General features: G+C 39.5%; 1 protein-coding gene across 1 annotated transcript in view; it reads left to right on the forward strand.

Annotated features, from left to right (window-relative positions):
• cnr2 (cannabinoid receptor 2) overlaps positions 1 to 17306 on the forward strand; it is a 21560-nt gene extending 4254 nt beyond the window's left edge. The window contains exons 2-6 of the mRNA XM_088327039.1: positions 7168 to 7232; positions 9607 to 9636; positions 12716 to 12821; positions 14054 to 14706; positions 16754 to 17306. Of these exons, the coding sequence (XP_088183165.1) occupies positions 12752 to 12821; positions 14054 to 14706; positions 16754 to 17131 (1101 nt within the window). The 5' untranslated portion in view covers positions 7168 to 7232; positions 9607 to 9636; positions 12716 to 12751 and the 3' untranslated portion in view covers positions 17132 to 17306. The remainder of the gene's footprint in view (positions 1 to 7167; positions 7233 to 9606; positions 9637 to 12715; positions 12822 to 14053; positions 14707 to 16753) is intronic.
• The last annotated feature ends 4292 nt before the right edge of the window (positions 17307 to 21598 follow it).

The following is a 21598-nucleotide window of genomic DNA, read 5'->3' on the forward strand; positions in this document are numbered from 1 at the left end:
TTCTTAAAACTAGAAAATTACATTCAAATGGGATGGGGTACGAGTTTTTTTGCAGTGTAGAAAAAATATATTCCTACGATATTGTGAGAAGATTTTGATATATATATATATATATATATATATATATATATATATATATATATATATATATATATATATATATATATATATATATATATATATAAAATTTAAGAAATGTTGATAAAGTTTTTTCATTTAAGAAATGCATTTTACCAAGATTAGCAAAATTACTTGAATAAAGCAAGAACGATAATGTTATTTATTTTAAGTCAAAGTTTTCCCTTCTTACTACGATTCATCTTTTACAATTTATTTTATTTTATTTTTTTAGTTATCAAATAATTATATTATGATCGGTTTAAAGAATAGAAACATTTAAAAGATTTCATTGTTATATTTATATTACATTTTTACTCGAAAAACAAATCATATTATTGATAAAATAACTTATTTTTTGAACGATAAATCCTTATTTTTACTTTTAAGATCATGAAACATTTTAGAAAATCTACATATTCTTATTTTATTGGAAAACGCAATTGAATTATCATGATCAAACGAGTAGTTAATCTTTAAATCATTAAATTAATATTATAAGTTTAAAAACCTGATTAAAATAATTGTCAAAATGCTCTTAATTTATGAGAAAAACAAGTTGAACTACTAATATATCAATAACACAATTTTTAAATCCTAAATTGTTATTTTTATTATTTTAAATGCCAGGAAAACAAATCTAAAAATATAAACTTTTCCCACACAAAAATTACGAAACGATTAGTATATCCCGTAAGAGAAAAAAATTCCACTTGAAATAGGCAAAATATTCAACAGTGGGGATTTTATATTTTATTATGATTGAACTATTATGAAGGCTTGCAAAGTATGAACGCTGGGAGAGGCCATTCAAATGCAGGTTGCGGCTGTTTTTTTTTTTTTTTTTTTGCATCACCGTAATTATTTACTCGGGGCACCGGTTTTATTGTGACGGACTGACCACAATTCTATCAAAAGCTCATTTGCGGGGAAAGCACTCGCATCTATTGCGATGTAATGCTTCTAATGCTAAATGCAACATGGTGAATGTGTAGGAGGACTTGCTTCTCTTTAACCTAGTTAAAAATAATTTACTGCTTCTGCTCTGTCTACGTGTTTCAACTTGATCTGGAACAATGCCCGGAGGTGTTGCAACATGGCTTCTAGTTGCTAATGTCGTTAATTACGTCAAGAAATACCGCACCTCTTATCTTTCAGCATGAAACTGACATTTGAATTGGCTTCGTTGACACCTTCGGCCTGACCTGGTAATGAGGAATTCAGTTAAAAGCAATTATTAACACACCCAAAAAGCCTCAAAAATGTTTCATAGTTTTAAAGAAATACTGACATGATTCGTACACCCTTTTCATGTCCAGATCCAAGCATTTCTTTGGACAATTAAAGACAGTTTCCAGTACCATTAAAATAATACATCCAGTGTGAATCATAAATGTATTTTGCAGGTACACAAATATAGCTGCGATTTGAGCTCGGGTTTTTCAGGTCCTCAAATATGTCCGCTATCTTCACACATATGTTTCAAATCCACATGTATAACCTTGTATAAATTGATTTTTAAAACTTGAGTAAGTCCTAAATATGCTTATGGATCAGAACAATACGCGTGCAAATATTTTTGAGACAAATATCTCCCATTAGAGGTTTTGGGTAAAAATGAGCTTATATTTTCGAGCCATTGCCTGCAGCCAAGTGTCTGGCATGTGTGGCTAGAGAAGGAAATAGTGGGTAAAAAAGGAAGATCTTTGAATCAGGGTACTCGAAGACCATCACATGCAAGTGGCCATTAAGAACCAAAAGCACCACCGGGACAAGCTAACTTCGCTCAATGGATTCAATTGTTTGTTTGTTTGTACATGATTCAAATTGAATCTTTTCTTCCGGCGCCGTCACGAATGGCAGCCACTCCAGCAGCTCCCGTGTTATTTTCGATTGTTCTCGATTGTTCTCAGCTCAGGGATGCTGCTGGAAATGTGAATTTCCCTTCGGGGATGAACAAAGTATCTATCTATCTATCTATCTATCTATCTATCTATCTATCTATCTATCTATCTATCTATCTATCTATCTATCTATCTATCTATCTATCTATCTATCTATCTATCTATCTATCTATCTATCTATCTATCTATCTATCTATCTATCTATCTATCTATCTATCTATCTATCTATCTATCTATCTATCCATCTATCTATCCATCCATCTATCTATCTATCTATCTATCTATCTATCTATCTATCTATCTATCTATCTATCTATCTATCTATCTATCTATCTATCTATCTATCTATCTATCTATCTATCTATCTATCTATCTATCTATCTATCTATCTATCTATCTATCTATCTATCTATCTATCTATCTATCTATCTATCTATTCGGACTTCTGTAGTACAAAGATGGCGGCCAAACATTTCAGCTCATTCGTAGGGTGCCTCAAGTTGTGGAGTATACATTGCAATTGCATTCTAATTATAAATGTACTGTGAAGGCAGCACGGCAGCTGAGTGGTTAGCGTGTCCACGCAAAGTTCCGCGGTCATGAAATTGAACGTTCCTGTGGGGAGTTTGCATGTTCTCCGTGCTTGTGTGGTTTTCCTCCGGGCACTCCGGTGTCCTCCCACATTCCAAAACATGCATTTCAGATAAATTGGCTGGTCGAAATTGGCCCTCGGTGTGAATGAACGAGTGAGTTGTCTGTCTCTGTGTGCCCTGCGACCAGCTGGCACCCGGTTCAGGGTGTCCCCTGCCCACTTCGCAAAGATGGCTGGGATGGGCTCCAGCACTCCCGCGACCCTACTGAGGATAAGCGGTGCAGATAATGGATGGATGGATGTAATGTGATAATAGGTTGACCTAATCATGAATTCTGGTGTTTAACCCAAAAATATTCGAGGAGAACGTCCGGCCATCAGTTTGTGCTCTCAAACTCAAGCAATCTTGGATCACGCAGCAGGACAAAGATTCAAAATACAAGCAAATCCACCTCTGAATGGTTTAAAAAAAAAAGTTCCGGGTAGCCAAGTCCAAATTTAGATCCAATTGAGATGCTGTGGTGTGACCTTAAACGGGCAGTTCATGCTAGCAAACAATCCAATATGGCAGGTTTGAAACTATTTTGCAAAGAAGAGTGGGCGAAATTCCTCCACAGCGTTTGTAAATGACTCATTACCAATTATTGTAAATGTCTGATTACAGTCATCACTACCAAGCGGTGTCCCAACTCGCTATTAGGTTCAGGTGGCAATTACTTTTTCACCAAGCTGGTTTTGATTTTTACTCTATGCCTTGAAAGAAGAAATCAAAACTGCATTTTGTATTTCCTTGGTTTGTCTCTGCATGATCACAAAATTGGTTTGGTGGTCTGAAAGCTTTGTCAGTGATTAATATGCAACAAACACAGAAATCAGGAAGGGAGCACATAATTTTTCACAACATTGTTTAAAATACAACTGAAAAGTTACATAAGCACAGTCTCAAGTACAAAGACATGAATTTCTCCCTCCCGTTAATCTGATATTCTCCCTACTGTATATACTCAAATCTAAGCTGTATTTACAACTATAAAAGACAATACTCAAATCGGGAGTCACTTTATACTAGCATATTTGATTGTGTGTGTCACCAGTAGCGAATGGTAGGCAACATGTGGGGAGAGGGCGATGCGGGCTGCGTTGCGCGAGAGGGGCGGCTACACAAAGAAAAACACAGGAACAACTAAATCAATGTAATAAACATGAGCACAGGACTTGTGGTAAAAGGTGACGAATTTTGGTAGTTAATTTTTTTTAACTATTTTTGCAATACTGGAAAAAAACAGGTATTGGACGTTACCCAGAAATCGAGAAGGAAATCTTCAACTGGTTTGTAGACAAAATGTATATGGAGTGTCTCGGCAGGGTTAGTTTGCAAGCTCTCAAGATTGCAAAAAACAAGAAATATGAAGGGTTCATCGCCTTCACAATTTTTTTTTACGATGTTTTAAAGTAGTTTTGAGGGGTCGGCTTCATTGCAAGTATATATGGTCATTTGTAACTAGATGAATAGTTTAAGGGTAACATGCTACTTTTGGGGGTCAGTAATTTGAGGAGTAACACAATTACGGTTTTTTTAATGAAGTTACTAGTAACTGTATCTAATTACTGGGTTTTTTTCAGTAACATGCCCAACACTAGGTATCAAACATCTCTATTGGTATTGTATGTCTTAGACATTGCCCAGAAATCAAGACGGAAATCTTCAAGTGATTTGTAGACGAAATGGATATGGAGTGTCTCGGCTGTGTTGGTTTGCAAGATTGCACAAGGCAAGAAATATGAAGGGTTTATTGCTTTCACAATTTGGTGTACACATTGAATCTTCAACTGGTTTGTAGACAAAATGTATATGGAGTGTCCCGGCAGGGTTAGTTTGCAAGCTCTCAAGATTGCACAAGCCAAGAAATATAAAGGGTTCATCGCTTTGACAATTTGGTTTACAAATTAATGCTTCAAGTGGTTTGTAGACAACATAGATATGGAGTGTCTCGGCAGGGTTAGTCTGCAGGCTCTCAAGATTGCAAAAGCCAAGAAACATGAAGGGTTGGGAATTGTACGAGTTTCTCCAGCCCTCAAATTCATCAGAAATACTGTGAAGAAAAAAAATCCCGTTACGATGATGTAACCGTGTTTGTTCGTGCCAGTAGACTACAGATGAGTCTTTTTCAATTGGGTGGCCTACTTCTTATGCAACTTCACCCGTTAGTTACGCACAAAGGTTTACTCTTGATCCATTTGCGTCTACTTATTATCAGATAAGAACAGTTCTGTCCTCATACTAAATTAACGGGAATAATTCATATCATCCAACAATGTGAGTGTGAGAAGGTGTTTTATGGAAACTCTGAGTTGACTTAATTTATTCTTGAACTGGGCCACAATGTTGAGTTTCCTTCCCGATAGAAGTTTTAGGGGCGGGGCAGTGTTTAGTTTAACCCTTGGATGAATACGTGGGATTAGAATTGACCCCGTGGGTTATTTTTTAGAATCTTAAAAAAAAGAATAAAAGATGTTTTATTGTCATATTCCAGGTATTTCTCATAAAACACCTTTATGACATGATGCCATTAGTATTTTAGTATTTACAGTCCCTAACTTGTTCGCAATCTTCACTAACAAACAATTTTTCATTTTTTTCCCCCTGCAATGGCCATCTTGTTGTTGTGGTTGATTACAGAGTGCTCTAATCGATGTTCAAAAATATTTATAATTACCTGTAATGTAAGATTTAACTGTAATTAAGCCACAAATGCTGAATGAGAAGCAAACTCATTTTGAATGAATGAATGAATGAATGAATGGAAAGCCAATCATTAAAAAAAACCCACAATATTTTATGTTGGATCTTTATCGAGGATAAACTGCACTTGACTGGATAGATTCATTATATTAATTTGCATTTGCCATTTTAATTTTACATATTAGATTCAGCTGTCTTCAAACAATGGCCCAGAGGCCATTTGCGGCCCGACAACCTTATTTCATTTGTCTTGATTACCGATGTGAATCACCTGTGCCCGCTCCTTTGGCGCCAATTGCCTCGGACTCTGATTGGCTCCCTGTCTCTATTTAAACCCACTCCTTTCCGTCCCCTTTTGTCAGTCCGTCTGCGAACCTCAGATAACTCTGGGCAAACCGTTTTCGACCCTGACTCACACATTTTTTTTGCTCCCGTCTGTTCCCCGGCTTCGACACGTTTTTTTTTCCGACCACGTCTACTCTCCCGTCCCGGCTTTTGACCTCTTTTGTCCCCGACCATGTTTACTCTCCTTTCCTGGCTTATGACTCGCTTACGACCACGTTTTTGCTCTCCTGTCCCGACTACTGACCCGATTTTCCGTTCCTGACACCGCCAACGCTCGCCACGGAAGATCCACTTCCTTGTTCAGAGCAACCTGCTTCCCGCATTCAGCAATCGCCGGATCATGGGCGCTACCCTTTCTCTTTCTTCCAATAAAACTTGTGAGAAACGCAACGCAAGTGGGTCCAGTGTCCGTTCTATTAAATAGTTTTAATATACCTTTATAAAATTCCATAATCTTCATGATATATTTACAATTCCGCAAAACAGTAAAATTATGACAAAAAGGAGATACACCTTTTTTGCATGACGGCAATAGTAGATGTAAGATCGGGCCTTAAAAAATCCAGTCAGACCCCACCCGGGTCGCAGGCATTAAAGCCCAAACCAGCCCGATCCAGACCAATTATTTTATTTTAGTTTCAGTTTTAAAAGACAATTTATAAAAAAAAAATGCTGACACCATTAGTATTTTTACACATTTTATATAAAATGCATAATATATTTTAAAATCTAGAGCATTTTCAGGTCATACATGCCAATAGTATTGCCACAATTTGGCGTTTGATTCAAGCGCATTCTTCCAATGAGATTCTCATGGGTCCATTTGAACCCAACTGATGTGTTGGGAGTCATTATTTAAGGGACAGAGCCCGAAGCAAACACGAATTTTCATATTTTACTTGTTTTAATTTGAAATATTGTGCGACACAAAGAAAAAGAAACAAAGAACAATGATGGTGGATATTTGAATTATCCACACATGGATTCAGCCTCCTTCTTGCACAGTCGAGGGTGCGGCCATGGGTGGGACTGAAAGTGGGGAGGGAACTCTATCCATCATGTGACACAGAGAAAAAGAAACAAATAATGATGATGGCTGGATAATTAAAAAAAAAAGGGAGCAAAAAATAAACCTGTTTTGAACCTGAATTTAATGATTGACATTTCGGGCCGAAAACGACTTTGGGTCGGGCTCTAGGTGACGGTATGCACATTTTGTACTAACACTTTTTAAAGTAACCACTTTTTCATGATATTTTTTTGTCAAAATTCCAAAATATCCTTATTGGAAACAACCTTGCTATCTGTTTAACAACACAAACCCCAAAAATATATGATCTACTGTCCTTGTTGTGGCTTTTCCATCCTCGAATGTGTTGATTGCTTGGGCCGGATGCTGCTTTGTATTATTTCATGCTCTCATCATCCTCATCATTTGCTTGCCCCTGCTCTCTCTCACTGTCCAGTTCCAATGTGCTCCTTTTTGGTGTGCCCACAGTAAAAGAAAGGAGGTGGATGCAAACGGCAACAGGTAAGTCTTGCTCCGGTTTTCTGCACGAGGTGAAGTTTTTCCAATGTCAATTGTAATTGTGTACGGGTTACTTTGCGGTGTGGTCGTCTTTTTTTACTTGCGATGATGACATGATGCACAGCTAGCTCAAATGTGGAAACAGTGGGACGCTGACACAACGTCACGTTTCAAGTGTAGAAAAAGGGATGTGGCTTGTCATTTTATTTTTTCCGAAATGAGTCAAAACCAAGAACACTTCTGTATTCTACATTGTCCATTTTTTTTCGCAATAAGTCATCGTTATCCTCATTTCTATCTTTCAGAATATTCAACAAGGATTATTATTCATTTAAAAGAATACATTGAATTTGTGTAAGATAGGGATCACCAATGTGGTCCCCGCGGGCACAAGTCGCTCGCAAGAACAGCAGAGTAGCCCACGGTCTTGGATCTGAAACTAGCTTCCAAGTGATGGACCATTGTGATATTTTAGGGAATTCATTTTTTAACCGGTTCCTGTTGACAATATCTGTGTATTAATTGTTATTACAAAATCCACTGCAGCCTGGTCATCGTGGAATGGGGATAACCTCATGCGTGGTCCCATCTCAAGGTTTCTTAATTTTCCTCATGTTGAGGTTTTGGAGTTTTTCCTTTCCCTCATCTAGGTTTTAGATCAGGGAATGACTGTAGTTTGCAATAATCTGTGGTCTGTGCAGCCCTTTAAGACGCCTTGTGATTAAGGGCTCTACAAATAAACATGACTTGACTTGACGAGAACCCTTTAACACGATCAAGGTCTTTAAATACATAATCATAAGAATAATTTTCATCACTAAATGTGGAGTGCGTTGTTCGAGGTCTCTTTAAAACGTTCAAAGTAGAACATTTTCTAATAATTATGTGTTAACAATGCCCAACTGGTGTTCAAAGAGCCTTTATGATGGTCTATTTGCTTTCATGTTACTTGAAACACTGCTGTAAGAGGACTTGCAAAACATTAGGAAAAATGTTCATTCCTGTGTATTTTTGTTAGTGTAGCCTGAAAATGGTAAGAGTAAGAAAATCCCTGTTTCAAATACTGTGCATATGTCAACCCAAACCACAAAAAAAGATGAAAAAGGAGAGTTTATTAGTGCTTAGGAATGGGCTGAGTGAGGCTGCGATCATGAAAATCAGTCAATGTCCTTAAACAATGCAGATATTTTAATCGTTAATTCAACCTATTTTAACCCTAATTCTTATCATTCCACCGTGGTAATGACGTGAGGTAACATAACATAAGTTATTTTAGAAATGCATCACATACTTTGCACTAATCAGTAACAAAATAGAAGCTGTCAGCTTTAAAAAGGTTTGTGACCCCTGCTCAAATACTTCTATTTATAAAATGAGATTTTGTCATTTATTTATACTACATTTTTCATAAAATGATTGGGTGACTTCATATCTATATGAGTGGTTAGCGCTCAGCCCTCGGTGCAGAGCTTCAGGGTTCAAGTCCAGCTATTGCAGCCTTCCCGTGTGGAGTCTGCATGATCTCCCAGTGCCTGCGTGGGTTTCCTCCAGACACCCCAGTTTCCTACCACACTCCAAAAACATGCATGTCAGATTAATTGGATGATCCAAATCATCCCTAGTTGTGAATGAGTGAGTGAGTTGAGTGAGTTGTCGGTCTCCATGTGTGCCCTGCGACTGACTGAGAACCAGTTCAGGGTGTCCCCTGTCCACTGCCTGAAGATAGCTGGGATGGGCTCCAGCACCCCCGCCACCCTACTGAGGATAAGCGGTGCAGATAATGGATGGATATATATATACATACTGTATTATGTTTTGTTTGCTCCAATATATTGTGCTTTTGATATTATACAGTATATTTTAAGTGTGTTGTAAGCTTCGGTATATGTCCGTTTTTAACTATGCAATGAATTAGTACCCAAGCATATTTCTCCTAACTTTTAATATTGTAATACCTTCAATTTCCACCTCCCAAAAAGACTAAGAACTACTCCCATTAATGGCTGCATGATTTAATTATCCTGCCCAATCCTCTTACATTACTTCAATCTATTGATTGCATATAGGAGGAAAGGATTGATATACGGTTTATAATATAAGCTCACTCACCTTCAACTTTTGATTACAATTTGTTTTACTACATGAGTCCACCAGGGGAAGCATCGTTAGAAAAAGGGGGAAAAGCACCCAAAATAAGTTTGTAACAAATAGCATCACATATGAATTCGAGACGTCTGATTCAATGCATCCAAGCCATTCTCTTTTGTTGTTATGGCTACCATGCCGTCAGCACGAGGACCCCATCATTTTTTCATGTTTTCTTTGAGCACCAAATGACTTTCCCCATTGCCTCAAAAATGTCAACGTTCCTTTTCAGGTCGAAGTCCAATATCGACCGAGAGGACAGGTAATTACATTTTCTGCTTATTATAGAAGTGATTGTCCCTCTATTCCCTCGGCCGGAAGCATCCACCCTTAATGGAGAGTGGAAAATGTTTGGTATTTGTCAGTAAATTGCAGACATGTCCTGATTTTTTATCGCTTATTTTATTGTTGTGGAAGCAACATATTAATAAATATTAAGAAGGGTGATATCTGGTGCTCACAGTATCCTGCCACTTGTCCAAAATAATATTTATGTACCGTATTTTCCGCACTATAAGGCGCACCTAAAAGCCTTTATTTTTTTCAAAAGCTGACCATTCGCCTTATAATACAGTGCGCCTTAATTATGGATCAATATTAAGTCGCAAAGTCTTGCAACTAATCGGCAGCCGCCGACTCGATTTTCCCCCGAACGCCAAGTAGTCCGCGGTGTATGCTGGGATTTATTTAACGGCGTTTCATTGGCTAACCAATGTGTCAATCATCATTTGAATCGATCACTATTGGCTAAAGTTATTCGGAGGTAAAGGGGGCGGATCCTTTTTATCATTTACAGGCTGGCATCGGCTAAAGCGGCAAAACAAAGCCTGCAATTGGCCAAAAAAGATGTGTCAACCATCAGTTGAATCGATCACTATTGGCTAAAGTTATTCGGAGGTAAAGGGGGCGGATCCTTTTTATCATTTACAGGCAGGCATAGGCTAAAGCGGCAAAACAAAGCCTGCAATTGGCCGAAAAAGATGAATGTGAATAGCACGTTGGGTTAACGGTATAGAGAAAACAGTATTTTACTATTCTGTACTGTATTTGTAAATATTTTACTCTCCTGGATTTACTACCCTCACGGATATAAGAGGACCATGGTTGCACATTATTATTGAACACAACGACTTTGGTGAGCTACTCCGGCTATATATTTTCCCTGTATCTTGTTTCAGACTGAACTCGATGTTTCTGTAATAAGCGGTGCAGATAATGGATGGAATGGAGTGTCTATTTTTAAATTAAACTCAATTCCAAGTGTGTATTCTCATATGCAGAGCAAAGTTGTGAGCGAAAAAGAAAATAGAAACTAAGGAATGGTTGGCATTTCTTGAATCCCAAGACTTTAACCTTCCGAATGATATTTGGAACGATGCATTTGAGTGATATCGTACGGACACCGCATTGTATTTTTTTGTATTCCCATAGTATTGATTTTGTCATATTTCTTTGGTATTTTTGTCATATTACTGTAGTTGTGTTTTCGTAGTAATTCTGAGGTAATATCTTTTTAGGTATTTTGTTTCATAGTATTTTTGTAATATTTCCATGTTATTATTTTCCAAATGAAAGCTAAATAGTATATAAAGTCCATGTTTTTAAGCATTATATTTAATATTTAGTTTTGTAGTTCTTTTTTATGATTTATGTAGAAGTTTTTTGTTGTAGTCACACGAAAGTGACAACAAGGACAAGGTTGGCACCAAAAATGTTTACCGGTCTTTGACGCCCCCTACTGGCCGCAGGGCCCTAAGCAGTCTCTTATCAGCCTTTATGTCTGGTACATGTACTGTACTGTATATCAGTATTGAAGACCAAACACACGTACTGGTACAAATCTTAAAAATATGCATGAATCTTCTTTTAATCACCAGATTTTTCCTAATTACTAAAATAAACCCTTTGATTAATAACTTTCCTGGGTTTCACAATTTCTATGTTTTCAAATAAGAACTCTAAAAATAGCCAACAAGATGCATGACAGAATGTTCGATACAAATCAGTGAAGTGGCTAGACCAGTTAAAGTTAACCTTGTAATAGTGAGGGTTCACTCTCTTTCAAAAAGTTGTATAGGACAATTGAGAAAATTCTAATTTCTAGTATATGCTAAAATGCTGACGGCAGGCTAACAAATTCATCGGCAGGCTAACAAATTCATCCTGGAGCCGTAGTTTGGACAACATTGAGTTATTTCTTTAAGCAGGGGTTGGCAACCCAAAATGTTGGAAGAGCCATATATATATATATATATATATATATATATATATATATATATATATATATATATATATATATATATATATATATATATACACACAGCTTGTTGCTGACGCAGCCTTAAAGGGACCGGGTATTATTTAGTGTCCCCTAGAGGTGAAATTAATATTTATTTTAAAAAACATGAGGTTCACCTAGAGCACAGGCGGCTCGCGGGCCAGCTCAGGCCCGCTAAGGGATTGAATCTGGCCTGCAAGACAACACTCAGAGAAGCGCAAGAGAAAAACAAGCTGCAGGTTGAAATATGTCAACTTCATGTTGCCAAAGCCAGGTGCCTCGAACAAAGACACTGTACTTGTATTTCCTTTTCTCTCTCTCTCTCTCTCTCTCCCTCTTTTCCACCCCTTTTCTCTCACTCTCTTTCTCTGTCTCTTTCACTCTTTGTGTCTCTCTTTTTCTCTTCCTTTGTTGCTCTGTTTTTTTCTCTCTCTGTGTCTTTTTAACTTCTTTTGCTCTAACTTCCTTTTTTCCTTTTCTCTCTCTTCTCTTTCTCTCTTCCTATCCTTCGCGCTTTCTTTTCTCTCCCTCTGTCTTTCTATTTCTCTTTGGATTTCTTTCTTCCTCCTCCTTTCTTTTCCCCCGCTCATGACTTTTTATCTCTTTTGTTTCTCACACTCTCTCCCTCTCTCTCTTTTTCTTTCTTTGTGCCACCCTCTCCCATTTTCCCTCCCTCTTTCTCTTATTTCTTTTACTCTCTTTTTCTTTCTCTTTAATCTACTAGTCTGGCCCCCGACAGAATGTTTGTTCTATCGTGTGGCCCTCGAGTTAAAATCAGTTTGACAACTACCCCAAACACCTTTTGAAAGGCTGGCCTAAAAATGTGAAGAAAAAGATGGTACGCTTCAGTCACTTTAAGTCCACCTAGTTTGTTTTCGTACTTGTCCTCTTCAGCACTCATTTTTGTTGCACGACACAATACAGCGACACCTAATGGGCAACTATTACAAGTTGTCCCTTTAAACAAGTTTTATTTGTGTACCTTTATATGATTGCTACGTCGGACAGTGTCATGAATAGTAATAAATAACTCAACTTGATTTGTTTGTGCTTTTCCTTAAAGAACTAAAAAGACAACCAAGCAAAACTCAAGGATTAAATGGAGGAATTAGATGTTCCTGCTTCTTTCACATCCGCCCACACGGAGGAAAACACATCCACTTCACAAGGTAAGGAACCTTGACGTCACGTCAAGAGCTCAATAATTTTTTACTTACAATTTTAATCAAGCCAGAGCCCGACTCGAATTTTGGACTGTGCTGGACCTAAAATGTCAATGTTTACATTCGGGTCAGGCCGAGCTTTTCTCTCGCTGCCTTTTTTAGATTATCCACCCATATTTGTGGTTCTTGGTCTATCATATTTGTTCGATCTTTGTCACTCGCCGGGGTAGTCGAGAAATTTAGTCTCAAAGTTGACACATTTGGCTTGATTGCTGGTGAGCTGTGCCGTCAAGGAGGTAACACGACACTTTCAAAATAAGGAATCCCATTAACATGATATGTGAGGCGAGCTCCGAACCAGACAGTGACTTTAAGTAGGCGATCGTGGCTTTTCGGTTGATTTTTGCCGAATGACGTGGTTGGTAGAATTTTGTCCGGCTTGCGCCTTGTAAGCGTCGGGGCCTCCAAAGGCTTTTTTCTTTTGTTTGCTCCTGGTTGGCATTTATTGGCTGCTATTCGTTGTTGGTTCCTGATTAGCCTGGCTGCTCACAGCAAGTTTCGGTGGCTAGCCAGTTTTGCTTTGTCCCTTGGTTTATTTCTAGCCGGCTTTGCGTTTATCGGTGTAAACATTGGTGCTTTGTGTTGCTGGTTCCTGGTTGTCCTGGCTACTCAATGTGTGTTTTTGATCTGATAGCCAGGCATTAGCACCGGTTTTGCCGTGTTCCTTGTTTTTTAATTCCTGGCTGGCTACGGGTTTATCGCTGTAGCTGTTACACTTTTCATTGTTGGTTCACGATTAACCTGCGTGTTTCCACCGAGGCCGCAGCCGCCTTTCGTTCATCAATGCTGGTTAGGCCCCTGTAAGCTGTCTCTGAGTTATTTTTGCCAGTTAGCCCATTTTTTTCTGTCCACCCTTTGTACACCCATTACTGCGTCCACCTGCCACACAAAATCTAGACATTCTCCACAAAAACTACCAAAAGTTTGGTTAAAACACTCGTATCTTATTCGAACGCAAAACATTATGGGGACCGGCTTTCAAGCATGGTGGTGTGACTCCGATGACGTCACAGCTCAGGATGAAAAAGACGAGAACATAATTGGATTATAAAGAAATATATATAAATATATGTTATAGATCCTATGCACATTTTGCACATTTTGCATGTTTATGAAATTGGAATACCCGGGTCGGGTGAGGGTGTACTTTTAGGCCCGATCTTACCTTTATAATTCAGTCAACAGGTCATGCGAGCACCTTGAATGCTACATGGTCCTTCTAGCATCTGAGAAAACAGCCATTGGCTCCATCTGCTTCCTGGCTGGTCCGGTGACACTTCTGGAAAATGCTGTAGTCCTGGGCTTGATCGGCACCACGGCCTCACTGCGCAGCCGTCCATCCTACCTTTTCATCGGGAACCTGGCGCTTGCCGACATCTTTGCCAGCTGCTTCTTCACTACCAGCTTCCTGGACTTCCATCTGTTCCGCCGCAGTGACGGCCCCACTGCTTATCTCTTCAAGCTCGGTGGCGTCACTATGGCCTTCACCAACTCGGTGGGGAGCCTACTGCTGACCGCCCTGGACCGCTACCTGTGCATCCATCGGCCGTCTAGCTATAAGGTCCTGCTGACCCGCCGCCGGGCTCTCCTGGGGCTCCTCACCCTGTGGGCTGCCACTGTGTTTGTCTCAGCGCTGCCCTTGATGGGCTGGACGTGCCCCAGCGGTTTGGTGTCTCCTTGCTCTCGTCTCTTCCCCTATGTAAGTCAGGGCTACCTGGCCTGCTGGACCGGGTTCATCCTGGTCCTCCTGGCACTCATCCTGGGAGCGTACGTCCTGATTTTGTGGAAAGCCCATCGCCACGAGGCGTCTATGAGCAACCTCCAGGCAGAGGTAAGACCGAACTTAAAAAAATCAAGCCTGACTTAACCCAGGCCCATGGGTATTGAAGACCAATCCAGCCCAATCGATTACTGTATTTTCCGGACTATAAGGCCCACCTAAAAACCCTTATATGGCCAGAAATTTGAAAGTGTGCCTTATAACCCAGTGCACCTTAAATACCCCAGAATAAGGTTGGATATGCATACAGTAATTATTGGTATTGTATGTGTAACCACAAAAGGTTTTACAGTATCATATATGATAAATGATTGTGCAATGAATAAACAAATTGATAAATATCGCTGACCTTGATTTCAAAACATCTTAAGCAACAGGAATCAAACTAAGATAGTCAGCATGAGAGTGCCAGCACATTACCACTAAACCGCCAGTGATACAAATGACATGCGACAAGGTGTGAGACCTTAGCTCATTATCACACTATTTTTACAATGCTAGAACACTGATTTGAATAATGCATTCTATTAGGTTGAAAATTCTCTTTGAACTCATTCAGGCTATACCGAATAAATACATTTTCAGAACCGATGTCGCTGTGCGTGAAAACGTAAAAATCATTTTTTTTTTTTTTATTTATAAAAAACGTTTTTAAAGGTATTTGTGCCACTAATTGCACAGCGGCGCAGTGGTTAGCGCGTGTGCGGCACAGTTCTGAGGTCATGAGATCGAACCTTCCTGTGTGGAGTTTGCATGTTCTCTCCGTGCTTGCGTGGGTTTTCTCCGGGCACTGCGGTTTCCTCCCGCATTCCAAAAACATGCATGTCCAAATTGTCCCTAGGTGTGAATGAGCGAGTGAGTTGTCTGTCTCTGTGTTCCCTGCGACTGGCTGGCAACCAGTTCAGGATGTCCCCTAAGATAGCTGGGATGGGCTCCAGCACCCCCACGATCCTACTGAGGATAAGCGGTGCAGATAATGGATGGATGGAGGTCTCAAGTCTTGCTGTGTTGCTAAAGGAAAAAGCAAAAGCATGGAAAAAAAGTTTGAGATTAACAAAAAATACAAAAGGCACAAAAATGTCTACCCTAGCTAAATTACATGGCCGTAACCAATAAACTATCGTGACTATTATTAAAAATAAGGCTATAAAGCAAGGGATTGTGCTCCTAATTAATAAGTTTCAAGCCTCAGGGAATACTGGAAGTCGTGTGCGAGGACCTTGGGCTAGTGATCATCCCGACAAGGCTAAGCTAAAAAAGCTAGCCTGGTAAACTGAAAGAGAAGGCCACTGTTTGGTCAATTAGTTCTTCTTTCTTCTGCTTAGTAGGACTTATTTCTAGAATCTAGCATGCCACTTTAAGAGAGAGAGAGAGAGAGACGCATAGAGACCATTCAATGCAGGGATGTCAAACTTAGTTTGCCTCTGGGGCAGGGTCCAGACGTTTTGTTCTCTGGCGTGTCAGTTCAGTAAAATAATATCAACTACAAATGTTTACCTTTGCTTTTCAGTCTTAGTCTTTACCATCTGCCTACATTAGTAACTTGCCCTAAATGTTTCTATCATGAATGACAAGGGATCTTTTCTAAACACAACACTTTTATTCACTAACGATGGGGAAAAAAGATTTTCATGTTTGTCATCGAAATTGTTAACTGGTTTATTGCAACAGTTCAGTGAATGTAGTTTTACACCTGAAATGACTTGTCAAACAATGCAAACTCAACACTGCCCTCCAGCGGCCGGAGGGAGCAATTGGTTTGCATTTGCTTAAAAGATCATAACTTTAATAGAAACGACCCAGTGACTCTCTTGTTTTACATACTCGGAAAAGGATCCGGCTGCGGGCTGTATGTTTCACATCGCTGATCTAATGTATGGTTGGCAAGAGAATTTTTTTTTCTAATAAATGTGTTATTGAGTTTCCACTCATCGTTTTAGTATACAATTTTATAAACATATTCATTTTTGAAAAAGTCAGCGAGAGAGAAGCTTGGCCCGATCCAAATGTAATGGTTGACATTGGAGGCCTGACCTGGGCCAAAATTCGGGTCATATTGGACTCAGTTTTGGGCTTAAGATCTTACCTGTGCCTACAGGGGGCAGCAAGAGCAGGCCACGCCCGTATGAGGATGGACATCAGGCTGGCTCGGACGTTCGGCCTGATCCTGCTCACCTTGGTTGGCTGCTGGCTTCCGGCGCTGTCATTCATGCTGACTGACGTGGCCGTAGTGCTTACCCATAGCCAGCAGAGGGTCTTTGCCTTCTGTAGCACGCTCTGTCTCCTCAACTCTGCTGTCAACCCTCTGCTGTACGCCCTGCGCTGCAGGGAGCTCAGACTCGCCCTCCTGCACCATCTCAAGGATTTCAGACGGGCCACCAGATGTAAAAAGGCTCCTGCCTTAGATTTGGAGCCAAGACCACAATCATCAGAAAAGTGTGCAGCTCAAGAACTCAACAGAAACTCAAAGTTTTAGAAATGACAAAGAAACAGTAGCTGCAAAATTGCACAGCATTGGTGTCCAAATTATGGCCTGTGGACATTTGTCGTCTTAAATCCACCTTTTTGTAGACCGCAGCAAACTAATATATGTAGGGCATTAATAAAAAGAGAAGAGTCCCGGGATATGGCGTCCCCGCCTTAGAACATTTTCACTTCTCCCTCTTAATGGGTATTTCCCCACTGTTCTACTTCAATAACATAGGTCATGTGGACAAAAATATCTATTCCTTTTTCCCCAAGATAAAAAAAAAATCCCTCCAAAATTATTTTGGAGATATGTTTTTGACATAAAAGCAAATCAATATTTAAAATGGACATATTTTGAACCAGAAATAACAGAGAAAGTGTAGCTGGCAAATTATATTGCATTGGTGTCCAAACTAAAGCTTGTCGTCATTTGAGGCCAGAGATCCGCCCATTTGTGACCCGCAGCATGTGCAAAGACGAACAGGTAACAAATAAATGTAGAGAATTTCTAAATATGAGAGACCCCTAGTATAGGGCTTACAACATTTCCACTTTACGTTGTTGAATAAAACGCATTTCGGCCCCTCGTCATGCCATTTTCCCCACTACATGACAACCACCACCAATGATTTGGCATGCCCAAAAACTTCAAACTTTGTGGTGTTTGTGTGTTGCTTACCTTATGTCACTAAGATACCTGTGTGCTAATAGACATCATATAAAATACTGAACTGATGTTATATTGTGAAAATACTAATAAACTATTGGCTGAACTTTCTCCCACGATGACTTTCTCTGTATCCATTCGGATCAAAACCTTACGTACTTTGTAATGACTTTGAAAGTTGGTGTGATACAATACTGTATGTTTTGTACAGTAATTAATCACTATAGGTCTCAAGTCGGACAGCACGGCGGCGCAGTGGTTAGCGCGTGTGCGGCACAGTTCTGAGGTGATGAGATCGAACCTTTCTGTGTGAAGTATGCATGTTCTCCCCGTGCTTGCGTGAGTTTCCTTCGGGCTCTCCGGTTTCCTCCCACATTTCAAAAACATGCATGTCAGGTTAATTGGCCGGTCCAAATTGTCCCTAGGTGTGAATGAGCGAGTGAGTTGTCTGTCTTTGTGTGCCCTGTGACTGCCTGGCAACCAGTTCAGGGTGTCCCCTGACCACTGACCACTGCAGATAATGGATGGATGGAGGTCTCAAGTCTTGCAGTGTTGCTAAAGAAAAAAACGAAAACATGATAGGCATGGAAACAAAGCTTGTGATTATCAAGAAATACAAAAGGCACAAAAATGTGTACTGTAGCTAAATTACATTGCTGTAACCAATAAACTATCATGACTACAGGGAGTGCAGAATTATTAGGCAAGTTGTATTTTTGAGGATTAATTTTATTATTGAACAACAACCATGTTCTTAATGAACCCAAAAGTCTCATTAATATCAAAGCTGAATATTTTGGAAGTTGGAGTAGGGCTTTTTTAGTTTTAGCTATTTTAGGAGGATATCTGTGTGTGCAGGTGACTATTACTGTGCATAATTATTAGGCAACTTAACAAAAAACAAATGTATACCCATTTCAATTATTTATTTTCATCAGGGAAACCAATATAACAGCTCAACATTCACAAATATACATTTCTGACATTCAAAAACAAAACAAAAACAAATCAGTGACCAATATAGCCACCTTTCTTTGCAAGGACACTCAAAAGCCTGCCATCCATGGATTCTGTCAGTGCTTTGATCTGTTTACGATCAACATTGCGTGCAGCAGCAACCACAGCCTCCCAGACACTGTTCAGAGAGGTGTACTGTTTTCCCTCCTTGTAAATCTCACATTTGATGAGGGACCACAGGTTCTCTATGGGGTTCAGATCAGGTGAACAAGGAGGCCATGTCATTAGTTTTTCTTCTTTTAGACCCTTTCTTGCCAGCCACGCTGTGGAGTACTTGGATGCGTGTGATGGAGCGTTGTCCTGCATGAAAATCAACTTTTTCTTGAAGGATGCGGACTTCTTCCTGTACCACTGCTTGAAGAAGGTGTCTTCCAGAAACTGGCAGTAGGACTGGGAGTTGAGCTTGAGTCCATCCTCAACCCGAAAAGGCCCCACAAGCTCATCTTTGATGATACCAGCCCATACCAGTACCCCACCACCACCTTGCTGGCGTCTGAGGCGGACTGGAGCTCTCTGCCCTTTACCGATCCAGCCACGGGCCCATCCATCTGGCCCATCAAGACTCACTCTCATTTCATCAGTCCATAAAACCTTAGAAAAATCCGTCTTGAGATTTTTCTTGGCCCAGTCTTGACGTTTCAGCTTGTGTGTCTTGTTCAGTGGTGGTCGTTTTTCAGCCTTTCTTACCTTGGCCATGTCTCTGAGTATTGCACACCTTGTGCTTTTGGGCACTCCAGTGATGTTGCAGCTCTGAAATATGGCAAAACTGGTGGCAAGTGGCATCTTGGCAGCTGTACGCTTGACTTTTCTCAGTTCACGGGCAGTTATTTTGCGCCTTGGTTTTTCTACACGCTTCTTGCGACCCTGTTGACTATTTTGAATGTAACGCTTGATTGTTCGATGATCATGCTTCAGAAGCTTGGCAATTTTAAGAGTGCTGCATCCCTCTGCAAGATATCTCACTATTTTTGACTTTTCAGAGCCTGTCAAGTCCCTCTTCTGACCCATTTTGCCAAAGGAAAGGAAGTTGCCTAATAATTATGCACACCTGATATAGGGTGTTGATGTCATTAGACCACACCCCTTCTCATTACAGAGATGCACATCACCTGATATGCTTAATTGGTAGTAGGCTTTTGAGCCTATACAGCTTGGAGTAAGACAACATGCATAAAGAGGATGATGTGGTCAAAATACTCATTTGCCTAATAATTCTGCACTCCCTGTATTATTAAAAATAAGGTGATAAAGCAAGGGCATTTTCTAAGGGGATGTTCACCTCGCAATTAGAAGTTTTAAAATCTGTAAATACAATTTCAAATTTTTCCTTTACATGTACATATAATTTTTATTTATTATATCACATACACATCACATTACACATAAATATGAATTACTATGTACTATTATGTTATTTCGAGTTCACCTTGCAATACCCCCTTACAAAACCGACTGATGTTGTATACCGGGGGTCTGCTGTACATAATTTAAATATAAGATAAGATAAGATAAGATAGGAAAAACATTTGTTCGTCCCACAATGGGGAACTGTTACAGCAGTAAAAGACAATGAATAACAGCTAAAGAATGTCGACCATATAAAAAAGGAGTATTTAAAAAATATATAAAAAACAGAATATTTCCAATGGCGAGTGTGCAAATTGGGTAAAGTGGCCAGTAATGTGCAAATTAATATGCAAAGTCATGGAGGGTGTGCAGTCTATTGAGAGCACTGCTTATTATACAGTCACAGATCGTGTTGACACTGTGCTGAGTAAAGCAAATAAGATAATTATGGATAGGTTTTTAATATTGAAGATAATTATTATATCGTTATGCATGATGTTTGAATATAATTTCATCCTGGTAGGTTTAACTTCATGTTTGCAGGCATATATCGTGCAATGGTTTTTCTAGGTGTGAGGAAACAATGGACTTCTACCACGACCGGAGATTGGGTGACGGGTGTGTGTATTTAGTTAGGGGCGTCTGTGTTATCTGCACGTGAATACTAGGCCTCCACAAAGGCCTGTATGCAGAGTGGGATTCAAACAGGGCACATGCCAGGAAGAAAAGACCACTGTGGCTGGGGGAACGGTGGAATACAATACAGAAACATTCTTTGTTATAATAAGGGAGGGGGGCTACTTTTAAAAGCTCTGATTACAATGATGAGGGCCTCTAATAGAAAGAAGTCAGGACATCAGTAGCACAAGTGATTGGGTTCATACCCCTTGCTCACAAATATTCAAAATATACTTGTGTCTTTTGCTTTCTTTTGTTTGATCTACAGTATTCGAGATGGTCCTGCAGAAAGGGGAAATATGTGATTATCCCTAAAGAACTGAATTGCAACTTATCAATGTAAAAACAGTAAGAATTACTTTTTTTGCAAGTAATTTTGATCTTGCAAATTGTTAAGGTCATGTGGGGAAAAAATACTGTATTTATGCGTGTTTAACCCGCATATTATTTAATGTAAGAATAACTTAAAGTTTGGGTGCGCATTATTCCCAACGTATCATGTTATTTGTGCAATGACGATGAGTAGAAAGCATTAGACGCAATGGGAATCGAAACCAGGTTGCGACGGAGAGAGCACCGAACCCTAAGCTCCGGACCAACAGTGATATAGATGACTTATGTAAAGGCATTAGATGGTATTATCGCACTACTTTTATTCATGGTGCCGAAAACAAATGTTAGAAAAAAGAAAAAACTTTTTAAAATGTTCTGTTTGTACTGTTATCATAGTTAACATTCTCATTGAATTGTTTTAATCATTGCTGC

The sequence above is a fragment of the Urocampus carinirostris genome, chromosome 2, assembly GCF_059441175.1.
Source record: "Urocampus carinirostris isolate Australia breed hairy pipefish chromosome 2, RoL_Ucar_1.0, whole genome shotgun sequence".
Taxonomy (NCBI): Eukaryota; Metazoa; Chordata; class Actinopteri; order Syngnathiformes; family Syngnathidae; genus Urocampus; species Urocampus carinirostris.